Source organism: Talpa europaea (genome assembly GCF_964194135.1).
Source record: "Talpa europaea genome assembly, chromosome: 3".
Classification (NCBI taxonomy): Eukaryota; Metazoa; Chordata; class Mammalia; order Eulipotyphla; family Talpidae; genus Talpa; species Talpa europaea.
In genome coordinates, this window is record NC_140069.1 from 94,072,257 (window position 1) to 94,092,983 (window position 20,727).

Consider the following 20,727-nt stretch of genomic DNA (forward strand, 5'->3'; position numbering starts at 1 on the left):
GCTTCAAACTCGTTTAAGCGCGGTCGTATATAGAGTGAATCTACGGTGCTTCTCAAGGGCAGGGTGGGGGGGGGGGGGTTGCAATCCAGAATCAAGCTCCAGAAGGAGAGACTTTTTTGGGAGCCTCCCTCCTGGCCTGTCGGCCTTATCCGCTGCGGAGTCCAGAAACACCCCAGCCTGTGCGCGCCCAGGCGCGGAGGGGACAGACACGTCGATCCCACCCCGGCTCAGCCGCTTTACTTCTTCTCGCTGCTCTCCAAGAGCTCAGTCATGAAGGAAATGTAGACGATAGCCAAACGTAGGGTCTCGATCCGGGACAGCCTCTTCTCATAAGCAAAAGTGGGCACCTTCCTCCGCAGCTGGTCGAAGGCCTCGTTGAGGTTGAACATCCTCTTCCTTTCGCGGATATTGGCGGCTTGGCGCTGGGCAAACGTGATCACCCTTTTCCTCTTGGGGCGGCACAGCAGGGAGGAGTTTCTTCCGTGCTCCTCTTCCTCCTCCTGCTCCTCCTCCCCCTCTTCTTCTCCCTCCTCCTCTACTGGGTCCCCCTCTTCAAAGCGAGCCAACCTCCTGGGTCTGTCCTCTCGGAGCGCAAGGTCTTGATCCCCAAAGCGGACCCCGGGCGCGAAGTCACAAAGAAGAGGGTGGCCCGAGGAGACCAAGGACAAGTCTGCGACGAAGTCCAGCACGGAGGCATCCACGCAGCTCTCCGGATAGACCGCCATAGCGTTGCCTGGGTTCCGCGTCTCATCGGTTGCGCTCAGGGAGGGGCGAAACTGGTGATGGGCTTGCTAATAGTCTTGAATTCGGATTAAGCCCCATCCCTTAAGGGCCAGAGGACTTTAATATTGAAAGCAAGCTGATAACAGGATTAGTCGCACCTTTAGGGAAGGCTCTGAAAATATCACTCCTCTGGAAGCTGATGGAGGAAGACAAGCTTTGAGCACTCATGGAAGACAGAGGAGACAGATCTCCAGCACTGGGATTCTTTTTTGCCGCACCACCTGGAGCAGTTCCTTCTTGGCAACAACCCCCAGTTCTTACCTGCTGTGTTTTTTGTGTCCTTCCTCACCCTGCAGCCAACTGATGTTCTTCAGGATCCTTATCGCATGTAGCTCTTTAATGTACGTTAAATTTTTTTTAAAGCGAGAGTGTTTTCCACTGCTCTGGTTTCTCCTTGGCTTCAGGGTAGTTCTGCCACCCGAGGCTGCCAATGAGTGTGAAACAAGTGCATGTGCTTTTAATGATGTCCTGAAGAGGGGCCCTGCCTGCCAGGGGTCAGGGGAGCTGTTTGTCTGGTATCCCAGTGCAGCGGCTGCTGAAAGGCAAGACCTTCCATTAGCTTAAGTAAGCACGGTAGGGGGGCCGAGAGCGCATTCCCCAGAGTAGCTGTTGGAACCGGCTTTCTCCTTCCAGGGTACGGTAAACAGGTCTCCTGCAGCTTTAGAAACCCTGACTTCTAAAATCTGTTTTGTTGTAATCAGCCTAACAATTGAGATACTTGACTTTACTTTCCCTACCCTTTATCTCCTACTCGCTCAGAGGATTTTACTTCAAGGACAATAGTTATGGTGGCAAATGAAAAGTGGAGGCTCAGAATGTTTTCTTCGAGGATGCTTTACTGTATAATTCCAGTCTGTATAAGTCCAGAAAACCCTCCTCAAAACAAAATAAATTCAATCTCCTTTCACAAGTGCAATCTTATCTTTGATAAAACAACGGGTTGATCAGTTCAGCCTCTGTTGAGAAGTCTTTAGATCCTTAAATTGCTGATCAGTATCTGTGAACAAAGAAAATTCCTAATTCCGTTGGTTTCTGTTCCTTCTTGATTTGTATCTCCCTAAGGACTTAAGAACAGAAATGATGTTTTATTGAATTCTATTTAAGGAAGATTTTGGTTATTTTCAGATTATTTTTTGAAATGAAAAAAATATTTTAAATTTGCCACAATGAAAATGAAATTTTGCTGATTTCATATTATCTCTGTTTTTTAACAACAACAAAAAATCTACCCTTTGCCAGTAGCTGTATTCCTTTAATTGTTCATTGTAAGGCTTTAAAAAAAAAGACATGGTGGGGGCAGGATGACATAGATTAGAAGAGACAGCCTTTAAAAAGAAGAGTATGGAGAAGTCTTGGTTAAAGGGAGAATCGCTGTGGACATCGATTTCTAGTAAGAAGGCAAATGTTACTGTGAGGTTTAGTTAGTACATTGGACAGCTCCCAGAGACCTCCTATTTCTGACAGGTAAGCACAATTTCTTTTCTTTTTCCTGGCCTCCTACTGTGTACTACTAGATATTGCTTTGATTGAGGCTTTGATAAAACAGTATCATGTTAAATTTTTCTTTTTCTTTTTAACCCATTTTTGTCTGGGCTCTTCCTGCTCTTTTGTCGGTTCATTGATTTTCTTGGTGTGTTTACTCTTCACTTTCCAATTTGCCTTAGTAGGCAGAAAACATCGAAAATTACATTCGTAAGAGAGTTAATGAGAATTAGATAGGTTATTATAATTATCTATTTGGTTTTTACTAAACTTCTTTCAAAGATAAGACTGAAGCATTAAAATAAATTGGAATTTCAACGGTGGCTAAGGAATAAATGAGAATTAATTTTTGTTTTGACGAGCAGTAGCATGCTTTCTTACCACTGTTCTTACCACTGTTTAACTTAATGTGTTATTAAATATTTGGGGCAAATTTTATGGCTGAATTTTAGTTGTTAAATGTTTCACAGTGGCTTCTATTTTCTCTTTTCAGTGTATATATAAATGGATTAAATATCTCACCAAGTGAGAAACTAGTTCCCAAACAAATTACATTAGGACACTTAATGAGGAAAACAATGATAGAAATTAAAATTTTAAATTTAATTGAAATAAGAGTCCTTGCTATTGTGTGACTGCACAGAGTCAATTTTCTTGGAATAAAATACCTTGTGATTTTATCGAAGGGAATGAACATCCCAACAACCATATCACAAGAGAATCTGTAACAAAATGAATGTAAACAACATGCAGCATTGGGTGACATCAATTTTAAATATTAAGGAATTTAGGAAAATGTTTATATGTAGCAATAATTTTAAAATTCTTTCTCTTCACTTTCATCATAAAATCCAAAGACAAATACTGCTGTTATACTGGAGTAATTTCAGTTTATCTAACATATTTCTAATAATGGTGACATAATTAGAAAAACATGTTAAAAATCTGTTTTGGTAATGATTGGCTGTTTTTCTTTATAAATATAACTACCTAACTATAGAATAAATAAGTGAAATTCTGCTTCTCTGCTTATTTTAAAATATCTACTTTATTTTAAAAAGACTTTTGTAGATATTTGGTCCCAGAGTAATTATAAATAATAAATATAGTAAATTTAAAAAGTAGTAAGTGATTAAAAGTTATCCCTCTTAAAGAAAACAATATTTTCTTTTCTAGATTTGAAAGTTAAGAGAGAAACAATTTTTTTAAAAAGACTCAACTGAGGATTAAAGTAAGTTAAATTCAATTTGACTCCTTTGTGTTCTAGCCTGATAGTTTATATCCAACAGCTACAACTACATGTAGGCTTTCAAAAAAGAGTTTGATAAGCCAAACACAAATTTTGCTCAAGATGTTTCAAGAAATTAACATGAAATAACAGTTTATCTTACTTTACAATCTATTGGCCATTCTAATGAAACATTAAACATTTTATGTGTAATATTTTGCATTCAGAATCAAAGCAGGAAAAAAAGACCAAAAATAACTTGAGCAATAATTCACAAGGTGGCTGAAAGATGATATTGACAGCGATGAGCAGAAAATTGTAGATGAAAGAAGTACCGAACCCTCCCTTATTCACGCCCCTTTTCCTATTCTTTCAGGATCATTAAGTGATTCTAGGGAAAATGATAAGATAGAAGAAAGGTAGATGATTGTCATGATTGCAGGGGAGAAAGTTCTAAGAAATGCTCCCTCAGGTGTCAGAGAGAAGGAACCTGCATGCTCTTCTCAATTTCAAATTATCTATGGTTTATAGTTATGACTGATTTTAAATTTAGACATCTATATACCTTACATTAGGTAAACTTTTTTTGAAGTTTAATATAGATACTTAAAAATTCACAATCATATATGTGAAACTTAATGGATTTTAATATAGTAAACATACTCATGAACCAGTGCTCAAATCAAGAAACAGAGTGCTTTTTGAAGTTGGAGATAATGTAAAAACAGATACATCTTTATTACATATCCTGAAACTCTTTCAACCTCCTCCACAACTTCATACCCAAATCAAATCACTAGCCACTCTTCAAGGTATTATTCTATGAATTCTAAGATTTACCAATTTTTGAGTATTATATGAAAACAAGCTCTACTCTGTGTATACTTTTGTGTCTTTCTCTCAACATTTTTTATGAAAGTCATCTATATTATTTTAATTGCTAAATAACATTTCATTCTATGAATATACACTATTAATGTGTTCCTTCTACTATTTAATGGCATTTAGATCGTTTCCAGTTTTCAGTTACTACAAATGGCATTGCTATGGATATTGCTGTACATATCTTTGGTAAGAAATTTTATGCATTCCTTTTAGGTATACACCTACAGATGGAATAGGTTATGTATATGATAAGTTTTAGTAGTTACTGATAAATTGTATTTTAAAATGATTTTCACAATTTACATTGCAACCAGTGTTGTAGAGTATTCCAGTTTCTTCAACAGTTGGCATTTTTGATATATTCTGAATATGTGCAAGAGTATCATATTGTGGTATTGATCTACATTTCTCTGATAAATGAAATTGAACACCATTTCATAGCAATTAATTTGGCAGTGGGTCCTTTGTAAAGGGCTGAAATGTTTTGCTAATTTTTATAATGTATTTATATATATAAGTGTTCTAGATATGAGTGTTATGCAGATATGTGTGTTACACATATCTTCTACTACCCTATGGATTTCCTTTTCATTATTTTGATATTTGTCTTTCAATTAAAATTTTTCCTGTATTTTTATTAAGACTAAAAAATTTAAGCTTAATGTAAATTTAAGGTTTGCAGCAAAATTGAAGGAAAGGTACAGAGATTTCCTATATATACCATGCTCCCACACATGAATAGTCTACTTTATGATCAACATCTCACACCAGGGGACTATATTTATTACAACTGATGAACCTACACAACAGAATTACCAAAGTCAATAGTGTGTGGGCAGGGGCCTCCCTAATGGCACAAGGGTTAAGATGCAACACTGTGGGGCCTCCCCTGGTGGCGCAGCGGTTGAGCACTGGGCTGCAAGACTGCCCACAACCTCTGCAGCACTGGTTCGTTCCTCAGCCGCAGGTGAGGGTCCCACAAAAAACATGCAGCACTGTGAAGCTATCAACAGCCACTGCAGCACATGTTTGATCCCTGGCCAGGGAGCTACCCACATGGCATAGCAGACATCTTCTGACTTGCCCACTGCTCCCCTCAGCAGTGTATTACGATCAATCTGCCTGTTCTGCTCCCCACTGTTTCTGGTGAGTCCTTTCACTCCCCACACCTCTGGCCTGTACCCCAGTTCTCGTATGGATAAATACATAAATCTTAAGAAAATAGTTTATGGACAAATATTTAACTCTGACATATTTGGGATTTACTTTTGATGCTGTACATTCTATGGGTTTTGACAAATATATTAAGAGACAAAGCAATCATAATACAGAGTATTTTCACTGTTCCAGAAATTGCCTATGCTCTGCCCACTCATTTTCTTTCCCTCTCACCCTCTAATAATCACTGATCTTTTTATTGTCTCCATAATTTTGTATTTTCCAGAATGTAATACAGTTGGAGGCATACAGAATAGCCTTTTTGGATTGGCTTCTTTCATTTGGTAATATGCATTTAGAGTTCCTCCATGTTTTTCATGGCTTGATAGTTCTTTTATTTTTACTGCTGAATATTATTTCATGTCTGGATGGAATTACTGAATTACTGCTAGGTGCTTCCAAATTTTAATAATTATGAGTAAAACTGATATAAATGTAAGTGAGCACGTTTTTGTGTAGACATATAAGTTTTCAAATGCCTTTAGATAAATACCAAGGAGCACAACTGAATTGTATGCTAAGAGTATATTTCATTTATAAGGAATTGCTAAATTGTCTTTCAACAATTGTCTTGGCTGTAACTATCATTGCTACCACCAGTAATGAGTGAGAGTTCCTGTTACTCTATATTCTTTGGACTTTTGGTACAAATTTTTTAGTTTTAATATGGAAGAAATTATATATACATTCCTTTTTGTCAGATTATATATATATATTCCTTTTATATTTCATATTTAAGAAATCTTAAGTTATTTCAAAGTCATGAAAGACATTATTTTACATATTTTTAAAAACTTGCTATTTTTCCTCGTACATTTAGAAATTTAACCAACCTAGACATGACTTTGTGTGGTATTAGTAACAGAGGGGATGATCAAGATTTATTTGGTTTTTAACTGGTTATCCAATTATTACAGCATAATTTATCATTGAAAATACCATTCTTTCCTCATTAAACTTATTCATTTTATTAAAATATTTCCAAACTAAATCAGTAGCTTTTTTTTTTTTTGCTTGAAAGCTCTAGGGGAAAATATCTTCAAATGTAAAAGGAAATCTTTTCTAGGATTTGTCTATATTTAGAGTTAAGAAATTCTTGCTTACATACAAGCAACTTGTTCCTATTCTTATTATAAGTCTGAGTTCAAATGAAAGTAAGGGCTCCCCTGAATACTGTAGTTCAGGGAAGCAAACAGTAAATAATTTAGACATTTTACAGGTCATACAGTCTTTGCTGAATTACTTTGCCTTTGTAGTATAAAAGTAGCCATGGGCAATATGTAAAAGAAGATTGTGTTCTCTAAAATTATTTACAACATTTGGCAGTTGGCTGGATTTGGCCCTTGGGCTGTAGTTTGCTGACTCTTATCCTATTTAATAAGTTTATTTCCATATTCCCTGGGAACATAACATGGAGACCTGCTAAGATAAGGCACTCAAAAATATAAATGCATATTAAATTGTTGACCATGCATCTTATTTATGTGTGCTTTTGTGTGTCAGGGAGGTGGACGTGAATGGGGAGTGTAAAAAGCAACTGAATCTGTAGCTAGAATCTTTGAAATTACACTGAAGTATTGTAGAATAACAAGAATAGACTGTACATGGGATACTACATGCCAGGTTAAAGTTACCATTGCAGAAGGCTTATTTCTAGGCACTGAAAACAAAGTGACTAGACAACAAACTAAAAAACAAACATACAAAAAGACAAATCTGATGGTCTGCTGTTCTTTAAATTATTAATATTACTTTGTTCTGGGTGAACTATATTTAACTATGAATAAGTGAGGAAGAGACCAAGTTCCTGAAGTAGGTTTCCATGTTGTGAAGTGCTTCTCATTGTAAGAATCTACTCATTTGATAAAAAAGTCTTCAAAAGGCTTATCCTGGGGCACTTACGCAGCACTATGAAGCAATCCGCAGCTACTGCAGCACAAGTTTGATCTTGGCCATGGAGCTGGCCCATATGGCACAGCAGACCTCTCCTGTCTTACCTGCTTCTTTCCTCAGCAGTGTATTTCAGTTAGTCTGCCTGTTCTGCTCCCCCACTCTGTCTTGGTGAATCCTCTCACACACACCCCACCCCACACCTCTGGCCTACACCCCAGCTCTTGTATGCATAAGTAAATAAATCTTAAAAAAATACAAAAGGCTTATCCTTTTCATCCTTATTTCCACCTACAGCACTTTCCTTTTTTCAGGGAAAATTGTGACCAAAACTGCTTGCTGTTCCTCAGGATCTATCTACCCTTTTTCCTTTTCGTAATAGACCCACCCACACTTTTTGTAACTGGGTACATTTCTGCCCAGCTACATTCACAACAGTTGGATAAATGAGAAGTGATATGTACAAGCTCAAGTTGGTCTTTTGAAAAGGGAAGTGTTTGCCTTTCACTTGGTCTCTTGCCCTTTTCCCACAGTCTGGAACACTGGTGTTTGGATGGTGAGTGAGGATTGACATATAGACTTTACTGCAGGAGTTGAAAACTTTTTCTGTAAAGGACTAGAGAGTGCCTGTTTTCGGTTTGGCAGACTGTATGGCCTGTCATTACTACTCAACTCTACTGTTGTAGTTTGAAAACAGTCATAGACAATACATGCATGAATGGTATAGTTACTTCCCAATAGAAATTTATTTACAAAAGTAGGTGGCAGGCAGAATTTGGTTCTCAGGTCATAGTATACTGGCTCCAATCTTCAGAATGGCAGAGCAACAGGACGCTGGATTTGTAATGATCTGGAATACAGTTGTACTTCTCAAATACAGATTAATATGTGAGAGAGAATCTACTTCCAGTGTAGCTCTGATCTTTTTTATTACAGTGCTGTCTTCTGCTTGCACCTAGAGGATGAAAGACTTAAACAGATAGGTACTTTGTATCTGTTTTTTAAAAAGATTTATTTATGCATACAAGAGCTGGGGTACCGGCAGAGATATGGGGGTGAGAGGATTCACCAGAGACAGTGGGGGACAGAACAGGCAGACTGACTGAAATACACTGCTGAGGGGAGCAGCAGGTGAGACAGGAGAGGTCTGCTTCGCCATATGGATTGCTCCTTGGCTGGCTGGGGCTTGAACTCGTGCTGCAGAAGCTGCGGATTGCTTCGTAGTGCGGTGCTTAACCCCTTGCACCACCAGGGAGGCCCCCTTTGTATCTATTTTAAAGTATCACTTATAATTTTCTTAAATCAGTTATTGAATTTTTGTCCTCCAAGTTTTTCCTCTTCATATGAAATAATTTCATTTCGGTCAGCCTTTGGGATAAATCTATTTTCCAAATTTTCAATTATATTAGCTCTTATATGATTTGTTGTTTGAACCCTCTCCAAATTCTTCACTTCTTTTTGAAAAAACATGTGGAAAATTAGAAAGGTGTGAAGGAAAAAATATCCCTCAGGACACTATAAACTATGACTCCCAAATAATTCCTTTTTTCCCTCATTCCCCTCATGCTATATTTTTGCACATTATTTTTAATAGTGACTTTTCTTTGTAATAAATGTTATAGGTTTGACAGTTCTCCTTAAATCTATAAATTATTTGTATATGTGGAGATTAAGCTATGTTATGATTTTTTGATTTAAAAATTTTCAAAAGTTTTTGCCATCATAATAGTCATTTTTGATATGAGGAAAATATTAGTATTAACTTGAAACATATGTAATTGCCAAAATCAAACCATCTTTAACCTAAGAAAAGTGGGCAATTTAATTTGGTTCAATCTAACCTCTTCAAAGATGCTTCGACTTAATATGAAAATGGAATTAAATCTATTAAAATTATTAGCATACATTATATATACAAATTACAGTCGGTCTTCCTATTTTACACTAAATGTATTGTGCACTAAATTTAAAAATACGTATTTTTTTGAAAAAAATATTATTGAATGTCTATGCTCATTCTTGCAGTATTGAAGGTAGAAAGAAAGGAGGTAAGTGTATATCAGATGAGAGTATTCCAGGCAGAAAAAAACTGACATTTCAGAGAAGGGAAGATGAAGGAATGCCGGGGAATATTGGAGGAACATCATAGAGATCACCAGACAGTAAGAAAGGAGGGAAGGATGAATACCAGGAGATGATATCAGTGTGGTATATGGGGCAGGCTTTTATCATGAAGGGCATTTTCAGCTACTAACTTTTACTTTGAGTAAGCTGCATTTGAATAAGAAGACTTTTTTTTTAAATTAAAATTTTATTTTTATATTCCTCATACAATTACAACCCCCTTATTTTGACCCCAAGCCCTCCTTTCCCCGCACCCCACCACCCCCATAGAGTGTCTCTGGTTCATAGTTGTTTCTTGATTTTGATATATTCTTTCTTATAGTTATTCTTTTTCTAGATTCCTGCTATGAGTGAGACCATCCGGTATTTTTCTTTTTCTTTCTGGCTTATTTCCCTGAGCCTGATCCATTCCAGCTCCATCCAAGTTGCTGCAAATTGCATGTGTTCATCTTTTTTGAATGCTGAGTAATATTCCACTTTGTATATGTACCACATCTTCTTGATCCAGTCATCTATTTTTAGGCATTTGGGTTGTTTCCAAAGCTTAGCTATTGTAAATAGTGCTGCTATAAACATAGGGGTGCAGGTGCTCTTTGTAACTGATGTGTCTGTGTCCTTTGGGTAAATACCTAGGAGTGGAATTGCTGGATCACATGGAAGCTCCATCTTAGCTGAGTGAGGAATCTCCACATGGCTTTCCATAGTGGTTGGACCAGTTTGCACTCCCACCAACAGTGTAGGAGAGTTCCTTTTTTTCCACAACCTCGCCAACATTTGTTGTTACTATTTTTTTTAATATGTGCCATTCTCACTGGTGTAAGATGGTATCTCATGGTAGTTTTGATTTGCATTTCCCTGATTACAAGTGATGTTGAACATTTTTTTATATGCCTGTTGGCCATTTGCATTTCCTCTTTGGAGAAGTTCTTCTTAGCTCTTCTGCCCATTTTTGACTGGATTATTTTCTTTGTTTTTGTTGAGTCTCATCAGCTCTTTGTAGATTTTTGTGATCAGTCCTTTATCATTAGTGTTGTGTGCAAAAATGTTCTCCCAGTCGGTGGGGTTTCTCTTTGTTTTTGTTATTGTCTCTTTTGCTGTGCAGAAGCTCTTTAATTTGATGTAGTCTCAGCTGTTTATCTTTGCCTTCACTATCACAGCTTTGGGTGATGTGTCTGTAAAGATGTCTTTGATGTGCATGTCATGTAGTGTTTCGCCTATATTTCCTTCTGTGTATTTTATGGTTTCAGGTCTTATGCCTAGTTCTTTAATCCATTTTCAGTTGGTTTTTGTGCATGGTGTTAGGTAGTAGTCAAGCTTCATTCTTTTGCGTGTAGCAACCCAATTTTCCCAGCACCATTTATTGAACAAACTTTCTTTGCTCCAATGCATATTCTTTGCTCCTTTGTCAAAGATTAGTTGACCATAAATCAGTGGGTTTATTTCTGGATTTTCTATTTGATTCCATTGGTCTGTGTGTCTGTGCTTGTTCCAATACCATCCAGTTTTGATGATTATGGCTTTGTAGTATAGTTTGAAGTCTGGGAGTGTGATGCCTCCATTCCCTTCTTTTTTTTTTTCAGGAGAGCTTTGGCTTTTCAGGGTTTTTGGTGATTCCATATGAATTTCATCAATAATTGCTCTATTTCTTTTAAGAATGACATTGAAATTTTGATTGGAATAGCATTGAATCTGTATATTGCTTTTGGTAGGATGGCCATTTTAATAATGTTTATTCTTCCAATCCATGAGCAGGGGATGTCTTTCCATTTCTTTGTGTTTTCTTCTATTTCTTTTAACAGTGTTTTATAGTTTTCTTTGTATAGGTCCTTTACCTCTTTTGTTAGATTTATTCCCAAGTATTTGATTTTTTTTGTTTCAATAATAAAAGGGATGGTTTTTTGTTTTCTTGAATAAGAAGACTTTTGAAGATTTACTTAGTTTAAAAGAGTTCCTCTGGCAAATGTATTGAAATTAAATTCAAAGTGGGATAGGAAAAAGAAGACCTGTCAGAAGGCCCTTATAGTAACCCAGGTTGGTGGTGGTTGTATTCAGGATATATTCTGAAGAATATTCAACAATATTTGCTGATGTACTGTATGTGGAGTGAAGGAAAGGAAGGTGCCAAGGCTGATCCCCCCAAAAAAAATTGTCATACATGAAAAATGGGCAGACCTAGGGAAAGCAGATTTGGGGAAGAACAAATATCAGGATATCAGCTTTGACTATCTGAAGTTTAAAAAACTTACTAGGTAGCCAAGTGGAGACACTGAGTAAGTTTCTATTTCTCTTGTGTTGAGTCATTACATTGTCACACAAGGCACTACATGACACACTATTTTCTCACCCAAATACCTGAGAGAATTCATCCCTTATTATTTTCTCCCCACTTCACTCTATGCTGTCTTTAGCTATACAGGTCTCCATGCTGATCTCCAAACATGCAGGCACATTATCTGCCTCAGTACTTTTTTCATTTCTTTTGCCCCTGGCTGTAAATCTTCTCTCAGACTTGCACATAGCTCACTCCATTTATTAAGTTTCCTCAATGATACCAGCTTATCAGAGAAGCACTCCCTGACTACACTATATAAACTAGTGCTTTCTCTCTCAGACAAGCACTCCCTAACCCTATCCCCTTGCTTGATTTTCCTCCATAGCACACAAAGTATCCAACACAGTATATGTTTATCTTCAGTTTCCCTCATTAGACTATGAACTCCAAGTGGTAACAATTGATGGGTCCTGCTCAGATTTCTCTTCCATCTCAAAGATTGCAATCAACCTATATGCTCCAACTATAATGCATTGTGGATCATGCTCAGACCATAAGCTTTCTTTCTTTTTTTTTTTTTGTGAGAATATTTTTTTTATTTTTTTAATATTTTATTTTATATAATTCTTACATCATTTTTCATTTTTGCACAATGTATTCATTTTCATTTTGGTTATGTTCCCCATACAATTGCACCTCCCCCCTTATTTTGACCCTAGTCCTTTCTCTCCCTGCCATAATCTTTCTTGATAGCATCTTCACAAAAGGACTACTAGGATCTAGCCAAGGAATACTGGAAGCTCATCATTTCAGCTCAGTGTGGGATTCTCAATGGGTAATCTTTTCTCTCTTATGCCCTATTATGTTTGCTTACTTTTTTTTTCCTGCTCTGCATCAGCTCACTCTTATGGTCTCAAATTTTTCCAGCTTAGTTCTATTTGCTACCTTTATTTTTCACAGGAGTTACCACACCTTCTTCAAAAATCCCAAAGCAATAATAAATACATCTTCATGTTTTTCTAATTTGGTCTTGATATCTCCTTTCTAGAATATCTGAACTGACATAGTTGCTACTAGGAATGCTTTGGAAGTAGTCATTTGGGTTGGAATTTGGGGAGTGGAAAACTTGCTATCCTGAGTGGTATGTGGAACACAGTTCTTGGGACAAAGTGGTGGTGATGTGGGAGGATATTCTGTGGAAGAAATTGTCTTGATTGGTATAATGAATAATACTTTTTAAAACTATTGAGGATACAATGCATTTAAGGACAACAGAACTAGTTGGCTATTGATAAGCTTCAATGATGGCATGGGGAAGAATAAATAAAACTTTTCAAGCAGGTAACATATCATTAAAAACAAAGTGTGCAAGCAAAAAGTTCTTATCTCTGGCAGTGGGAGTGTAGGAAAAACTGGAAACCAAATTTAGGACTCAATAATTAGAGGTGCTGAGTTTCAAAGACAGCAAATGTCTTATTGAACTACAAGCTATGGTGCCATGGGCATACTTAGAAGTCCTCAGGGACCAGCAGGTAGGAAGAGAAGCCAGTAGCCTTTGATGAGTAGAAAAAAGTAGAAGGAAAATGACTGGAACTTGGGTGATCCACTTTGTCACTTCCTTGTCTAATTATGACTGAGGAGGATAAGGTTACCAGACCCAAACTCCTGGAAATAATGTTTGAGCTACACCATTATACAAACCTCCAAGAGCAGCAGAAATGATAGCTGTGGGTGGGAGGAATTTAGAATGGAGAGTGGAAAAGGAAGACAAGGAGTATTCATTGTAATTCCAAGAAGATCTGCAGTGATGGAACTAGAGCTAAATGCATGTGGCACAGAGTGAACTGTGGCATCCAGGCAGGTAAAGCAATGATAAATACAACATACAAAAAATATAATAAAAAAATAAACACATATACCTTCTAGAAAGAGCTTATTCATCTCTGAGGGATACAGTTAGCTAGCACAGTCTCCCTTTGTCGGCTTGTAGTGGCTAAGATTGGTTGAATCAACATTATAATCTAAAGCTTTCTTGCCAGTTCTGCTTGCTCTCTCTTTATCTTTCACAGGTATTGAACCCACCCCTTTCTGTGCATACACACATCAACCTCTTTCATTTCTACCAGGGTCACCGCGTCTGCTTCATTGAATGTACAAACTGGCAGGCTATATGAAGACCAGACTTTATCGTTATGATTCTTTGGTGAATCCCCAGTGCTTTGAACACTATCTTCCAAGTTGTAGGCATCAAAATTAGTAGGTTTAGAAAGATGTAATCTGAATTACTCATAATTATTCCCTTCTCATTAAACCTGGATTCCTTTAGGGCCGGTCTAATATCAGTAACAACAATAATAAATGTTAATGAATACTTACTGTGTGTTAAGTGCTGAGAATGCATTATTTCATTTGATACCACAACCTTATTCAAAAAATGTTCTCATTTCCCCATTTTCCAAGTGAGACTTAAAATGATTGAATTCACAAATGTGTACATGCTAAAGTCGGGATTCAAAAATAGACCCCAGCCTCAGGGATTTGAATAACACGTTACAATGCATCCCCTGTAATTTTAATGATATCAGCACAGAGTTTGACACAATCTTTTCTCAATAATTTTCAGTTAAATTTATACCTTCAAATTTATTTGCATTCTGTTTGGAATCTTTTATCACCTTTTATGTCAATGAAGAATATTGTATTGGATTCACTAGACATTTTTATTTAATATCATTCTTTAAATGAGGCTACAAAGGGTATTATTTAGATTTATTTCTGTCCTATATTATATCTTCTAAATTTATTTCCTTAAGCTTAAAAATGCTGGCTGTATCAGAACTCACAACTTTGAATTGAAAGGCTCTGTAACCATTTTCCTGCTTCCTGACTCATCAACCTCATTGGGCAGGATTTTCTGGTTATCCTGCACTGTCTTTAGCCTCTTTGTGGTTTTTTATAGCTATCATTTGAGGATTATGTAATCTCATATTGGTTAGTATCATGGATGGAGAAAATCATTATCATAGTGGAAACCATTACTGTCTTTATCTCTGTGGGTCCCGAATGATGAAAACTCACAAGATTTTGCTCTCTCTCTGCCAAAAGAAAACTCAGATTTAAAAAAAAAAAAAACTCTCCTTATCCCATCCAAGTGGCATTAATCCTATCAGTTATGTTATTTGGCAAAGTAGCTTGTTACACACTTTTGTTATCCTCTTTTTCACCTAGTTCTCAAATCCAGATTTGAGCCTGTCCCTCTGCTGTCTTTTAGAGTCACAAGATACCTCATCGATTAGTGGTAAGATTAATAGAATTATTCCTAAGTCTCTTTACATTTTATCCCACACAGGTATGTGATCTCAGGGTATCTCTGTTTCTCCCAAACGTTCAAACTCAGTCTCTGTTCCTACTACCTGGACTTTGATTATATGCCTTGATTTTGATTTATTCTTCTCCATGGTCAACTGCCTTTAAAGTGGCTCTCTTAGGATCAATATTTTTGGACTGGTTATGTTGGATTGGAATCCATTAGGAAGTATATGATACATCTGACAGGTTGTTATAAGGTAGAGTTATAATATAGTAGCCATACTGAATATAGCAGAAATGATTAGACACTTGTAAGGTAAGGTAAAAGGTATCAGGTTTTTCTGCCCTCCCACCATTAGGATCGATGATGGAACCCTGCAGTCCTGAATGCATGCCTGATGGCAGCCACCTGGAGTAGGGTGTGGGCATAGGTAGATGGGATTCACCTGGGCTAGGACTGGGCTTTTAAGGGTGGCATCATGGGGATGCTGGCAGAAGCTGAGAGACCAGCAATGAACGCTGGAGAGCCCAGACAGAGTCAAAACTTGCTGGGGGCTGGGAGGCCTGCCAGCCTCCCGGCCCCCCAGCACCCCTGCCTGCCATGTACCTGGTAAATCCCAATAAAAACCTGCAAAAAACCACCAATGACTCTGACTCCTCCTTTACCTGGTCTGCTGGATTGTAGAAAACCGGCACTGTGATCTTCCTGACCTTACAACACTGCACTTGAAATTTTAAGATTCTAGAGAGAAAAATGGTCATATGGCTTTTAAAGTACCTGAAAATTTATCTGTACTTTATAGATAAAATAACACTTGCAAGATTTGTTTTGGTTTAGCTCTTGCTCAGTCTGGAGACTTTGACCTTGTTAGGATATCAGATTGAAAGTTAGCATGCTATGGAAACCAAAAACTGCATAGGCAGAGTGTGAGCTGTTTCAGTGCTGCTCTTGTAATTAATAAACATTGGAAACAATACCATAATATTGTTAGTTATTTTCAATTTGCTTTCTTTCATCTAAGAAGAAACATTGCAAACATACACAGATGATAAAGAAGGGGGCTGTAGGGTAAAGAAAATATCAGGCTTTTCTGCCCTTCCGCCATCAGGATAGATGATGGATCCTTGTCCTGAATGCATGCCTGATGGCGGGCACCTGGAATAGGGTGTGGGCATAGGTAGATGGGATTCAGCTGAGCTAAGACTGTGCTTTTTAAGGGTGGCATCATGGGGACGCCAGCAGCAGCAGCAGCAGCAGCAGCAGCAGAAGCCGAAAGAGCAGCCGAGAAGCAGCAGAACGAACGCTAGAGAGCCCAGATAGAGTGAAGACTTGCTGCCAGCACCCCTGCCTGCCATATGCCTGGTGAACCCCAATAAAAAACCTGCAAAACTACTGAGGACTCTGACTCCTCCTTTACCCGGTCTGCATGGGATCAGAAAACCTGCACTGTGTCCTGTCCTGGCCCCTTACAATTGGCGTAAGTCAGCAAGATCCATGCAGATGGGTATTGGAGCCCTCCGAAGACCTGGAAGGACTAAGGAGTAAAAGACTGCCTGTGACGACGCTGGAGGCTCCATGGCGGTATAGAAGATGGATACGTCCACGAGCTACAGGATGAGACCTGGCGTGAAGGAGACGCCCGAAAGGACCAGCCAACGACACCGGATAGGACCAGCCAATGACCCCTGAGGCAGCAGGCCATTGCTGAAGCAGGGAGAGGCCAATGGACTGATAGACTGATGAACTGATGATCTTGGACTGACAATCCCGCCAGAAGGCGGAGGACCTTGGCAGGTTATGTTTTTGTTTTGAGAATCTGGGGGTGGCCAGTGGGCCTAGATGGCCAAAAGCAGCCTGTTATGCCCAGCAGCCAGGTGGAGGAGAAAAGCCAACTAAGAAGGCAAAAGCTGGTACTGATGCTAAGTTGAGAAGCCCTGAGTGGCTGTTAAGCAGCCTTAGTATGCTGAAGAACTGTGAGTCTCGTAAAATCACCTGTGGGTGATGCCCTGCTCATTCTTGAGTGAGGGTGAGGAGCTGTGGAACCTGTCCTTGGGGGACGGGTGGGGAACGTGGCTTGGGGTGGAGCCCAAGCCACATGTAGAGTTTTGATCCCCAACCCATGTGCTTGTGCAGTGGGTTGGCTTGAGTGCAGGGGTCTGCGAGTCGCATGGGTGGCCATGAAGGCCGAGTGTTGGAGCAACTGCAGACAGAAACCCTGAGGGTTGGCGATTACCCCCAACAGAATAAAATTGCCAATCCCAGAGCTAGTGCATCCTGGGGGTGGATGCTGTGTGTGCCTTGTAGCCGAGACTACAGCCAGAGAAGGCCAGGAAGCCTGACGGCTCCTGGTGTGATATAGTAGATGCCGTGAGTGATTCCCCTCCCTCGTATGAGCAGTGCCTTCGGCAGCAGATTTGGTGGCTTATCTGCTCGTACCAATAATTGTCTTTTGCACTAGGTTGGCGCCCTGCCTGGACTTATTTGTGTTCTGTTGTATTTTGTTATATTTGATGTATTTGCTTTTGTGGGCCATGGCTGCATTGTTTGCTTGCTTAGAAAATTGTATATATATGTATAGACTGTATGGCAGAAAACCCTGAGGGGGTGGACTGTCTGGTAAAGAAAATGTCAGGCTTTTCTGCCCTTCCGCCATCAGGATAGATGATGGATCCTTGTCCTGGATGCATGCCTGATGGCGGGCACCTGGAATAGGGTGTGGGCATAGGTAGATGGGATTCAGCTGAACTAAGACTGTGCTTTTTAAGGGCGGCGTCACAGGGACGCCAGCAGCAGCAGCAGCAGCAGTAGTAGTAGAAGCCGAAGCAGAAGCCGAAAGAGAAGCTGAGAAGCAGCAGAACGAATGCTAGAGAGCCCAGATAGAGTGAAGACTTGCTGGGGGCTGGGAGGCTGGCAGGCCTGCCAGCCTCCCAGCCCCCCAGCCAGCACCCCTGCCTGCCATATGCCTGGTGAACCCCAATAAAAAACCTGCAAAACTACTGAGGACTCTGACTCCTCCTTTACCCGGTCTGCATGGGATCAGAAAACCTGCACTGTGTCCTGTCCTGGCCCCTTACAGGGGCTTCTGGAGCTTTAGACTTTTTCAGGGTTCCATTTATTGACCATTTGTCTTTACACAATTTGCTTTCCTCTTGTCAGATTTTTATTCACTGACTTTCTGATCTCAAAATTCCCCCTGGCACTGGTTCCTAGGCTCAATGCGTCTAATACTCTACTATTAAAATATAAAGGGTCACCTGGAGGTTACAATCCCTCCTTGTCAGTCCACCTGGGGCGCTTTCAGGATAGCGCGCATGCCCAGTTTTCAGGCAAGGCTCGGCCTCAGAACCTCAGCAGAGGTCACGCATCAGCTGCACCAACTTCTTGTCCCCCACAAAGGTGCTGCTCCCGCTGGGCAGGTAGGCCAGGGTTGAGGGAGTCCAGGGAGCCAGGGCGACGTCCGACCCTCTGGCTGGCTCCCAGCTGACCTGGATTTGCAAGTGACTGTCTTGGAGAACCAGGGCTTTCTGGGCAGGGACGCGAGATCTCCCTTGTCACTGGGCTTGCTCTGGGCCCAGAGTGGTCCACTGGCCCAATCCTTCCGTTTTGGCAGAGACCTTAAGAGTGTTTTGGGGTGTGATTGTGCCTGGGTGGCTCAGCTCAGGAACTTCCATGTGAGTGTGGAGCTTAGCTGGGCCTGCTGGGGATGCAGGCGCCATCTCTGGATCCAGCAGGTACTTGCTTAGCTGGATGAGAATTTGAGAGGCAGTACTTGCAGTGAGGGACCTTGAACTCTCCTTGTCCTAGTGCCAGGGCCAATGGGCAGGGGGAATGTGAGTCAGACCGGGTGGGCAAGGACTCAACTGAGGGAGACTGAAGGCATTGCACAGCCCCATGAGCACGTGTCGGCAATTGCTGCGGTCCTTAGAACTGTGGGGTACGCAGGTGCTGTGTGCCAAGGCCTGGGTGGTGCTCAAATTTCTCAGGTACACGGGGGCCAGGTCCTTGTCCTGCAGGTAGCCAAAAGCCTCATTCAGGGATGCGCGGCAGGAGACTCGGTCCGCTCTTGGTTGGGGGCCAACAGGACTGCGCCCCGAAGGACCGTGTATTGGCACTGCGCATGTGCCAGCTCTCCACCACTTATGGGTCCCTTCTCCTTACCCCTAACACGCGCCCATGCCGGACCAAGTATTTCTCTTACTATTTCTCGGTCTAGACCAAGACCTTTTTTTTGCATTAAAAAGAGTTTTACTTTTACTCAGGAATACCCATACAGGACAATTCGTTTTCTGATTGCATATGCCTGTAGTTAATTATTGAGTAGAGCAGTGAATTAGTAATGGTACCTCAGTTAACTGTTGGCCTGGAATGTTCCACTTCAGGGTTCTCTAAGAAAAGCACGTTGGTTTTGAAGGCATTGGAACCATTATGGGATATTACATTTATATCCTAAAATATGCCATCTTTCAGATTTTAATTTAAGATATGAAGAACTAACAGTGTTCTATTACTGTCCTGAAAAAAAAAAATCAACTTTTTTTTTTCTAGTAATAGTAATTACATTTAAAACAATGGCCTTTAAGAAGAGCAGAGGCCTCTCTTTAGTTCTCTAATTTCCTTCCCAAGGAAAAATACTTGCTGGATAGATTCTAGGAGAGTTTACTGGATCACAGTTCTACTGTGTAGAATTTATATGGACAGATCTTCTGTTCACGTAGGGGTTTTCATCACTTGGTGACATTATATGAAAATTAGGAGAATGCTGGAGCCTTCACATGTCAACCTGATCTTGGTTTTCACTCTCCTTTCTGACTCTGTTTTCCTTGTTTCCTCCAGTGGAACTGAGGCTATATAATCTAGACAGGCCTTAATGGACAGAGATTCATAAAATAGAAAATTTGTTTTTCAAATTAGCGTAATGTGTAGACCACATGTCTCAGAATCACCTGCTAGCTAAAAAGCAGATTCCTGGCGCATCCTAGAAGTGAGGGATCAGAATATCTAATGATAGACAGAAGTTAATCTACCCAGGATATTGTGATTTACACTATGATTTTGGTTCTTAGGTTAAGTCTACTAGTGCTTCTCCATGCTGGTTGCACATTAGAATTAGAATTGCCTGTGAATTGAAAACTGTAGATAGTGGGATAATATTCCAGGAAAATTAAATGAGGATTTACATTGTATGCTCCAGGTGATTCTTAATATGTAGTTGCAGTTGAAAATTCACTCTTGGATTATGAAAGCAGTATTACCTAAATAGTGAAAAATCTTACTTTAACCTTGCTTTCTCTCTGGTCTTTCTGTACATGTTTTAATCAAAGTTAGATATTTTAAAAAGATTTATTTACTTATGCATATAAGAACTAGGGTACAGGCCAGAGGTGCTGGGGATGAGAGGAATCACCAGAGAGAGAGTGGGGAGCAGAATAGGCAGATCAACTGAAATACACTGCTGAGGGGAGCAGTGGGTGAAGCATAGACAGGAGAGGCCTGCTGTGCCATGTGGGTTAGCTCCCTGGCCAGGGATTGAATTCA

At 39.8% G+C, this 20,727-nt stretch overlaps 1 protein-coding gene across 1 annotated transcript; it reads right to left on the reverse strand.

Moving 5' to 3' along the window:
* Positions 1–236: 236 nt before the first annotated feature.
* Positions 237–725, reverse strand: FERD3L (Fer3 like bHLH transcription factor; the record flags this gene model as incomplete). The annotated part of the gene is made up of 1 exon (XM_084230256.1): positions 237–725. The coding sequence occupies one exon, from the start codon at positions 723–725 to the stop codon at positions 237–239; it is 489 nt and encodes a 162-aa protein (XP_084086382.1).
* Between the last annotated feature and the right edge of the window lie 20,002 nt (positions 726–20,727).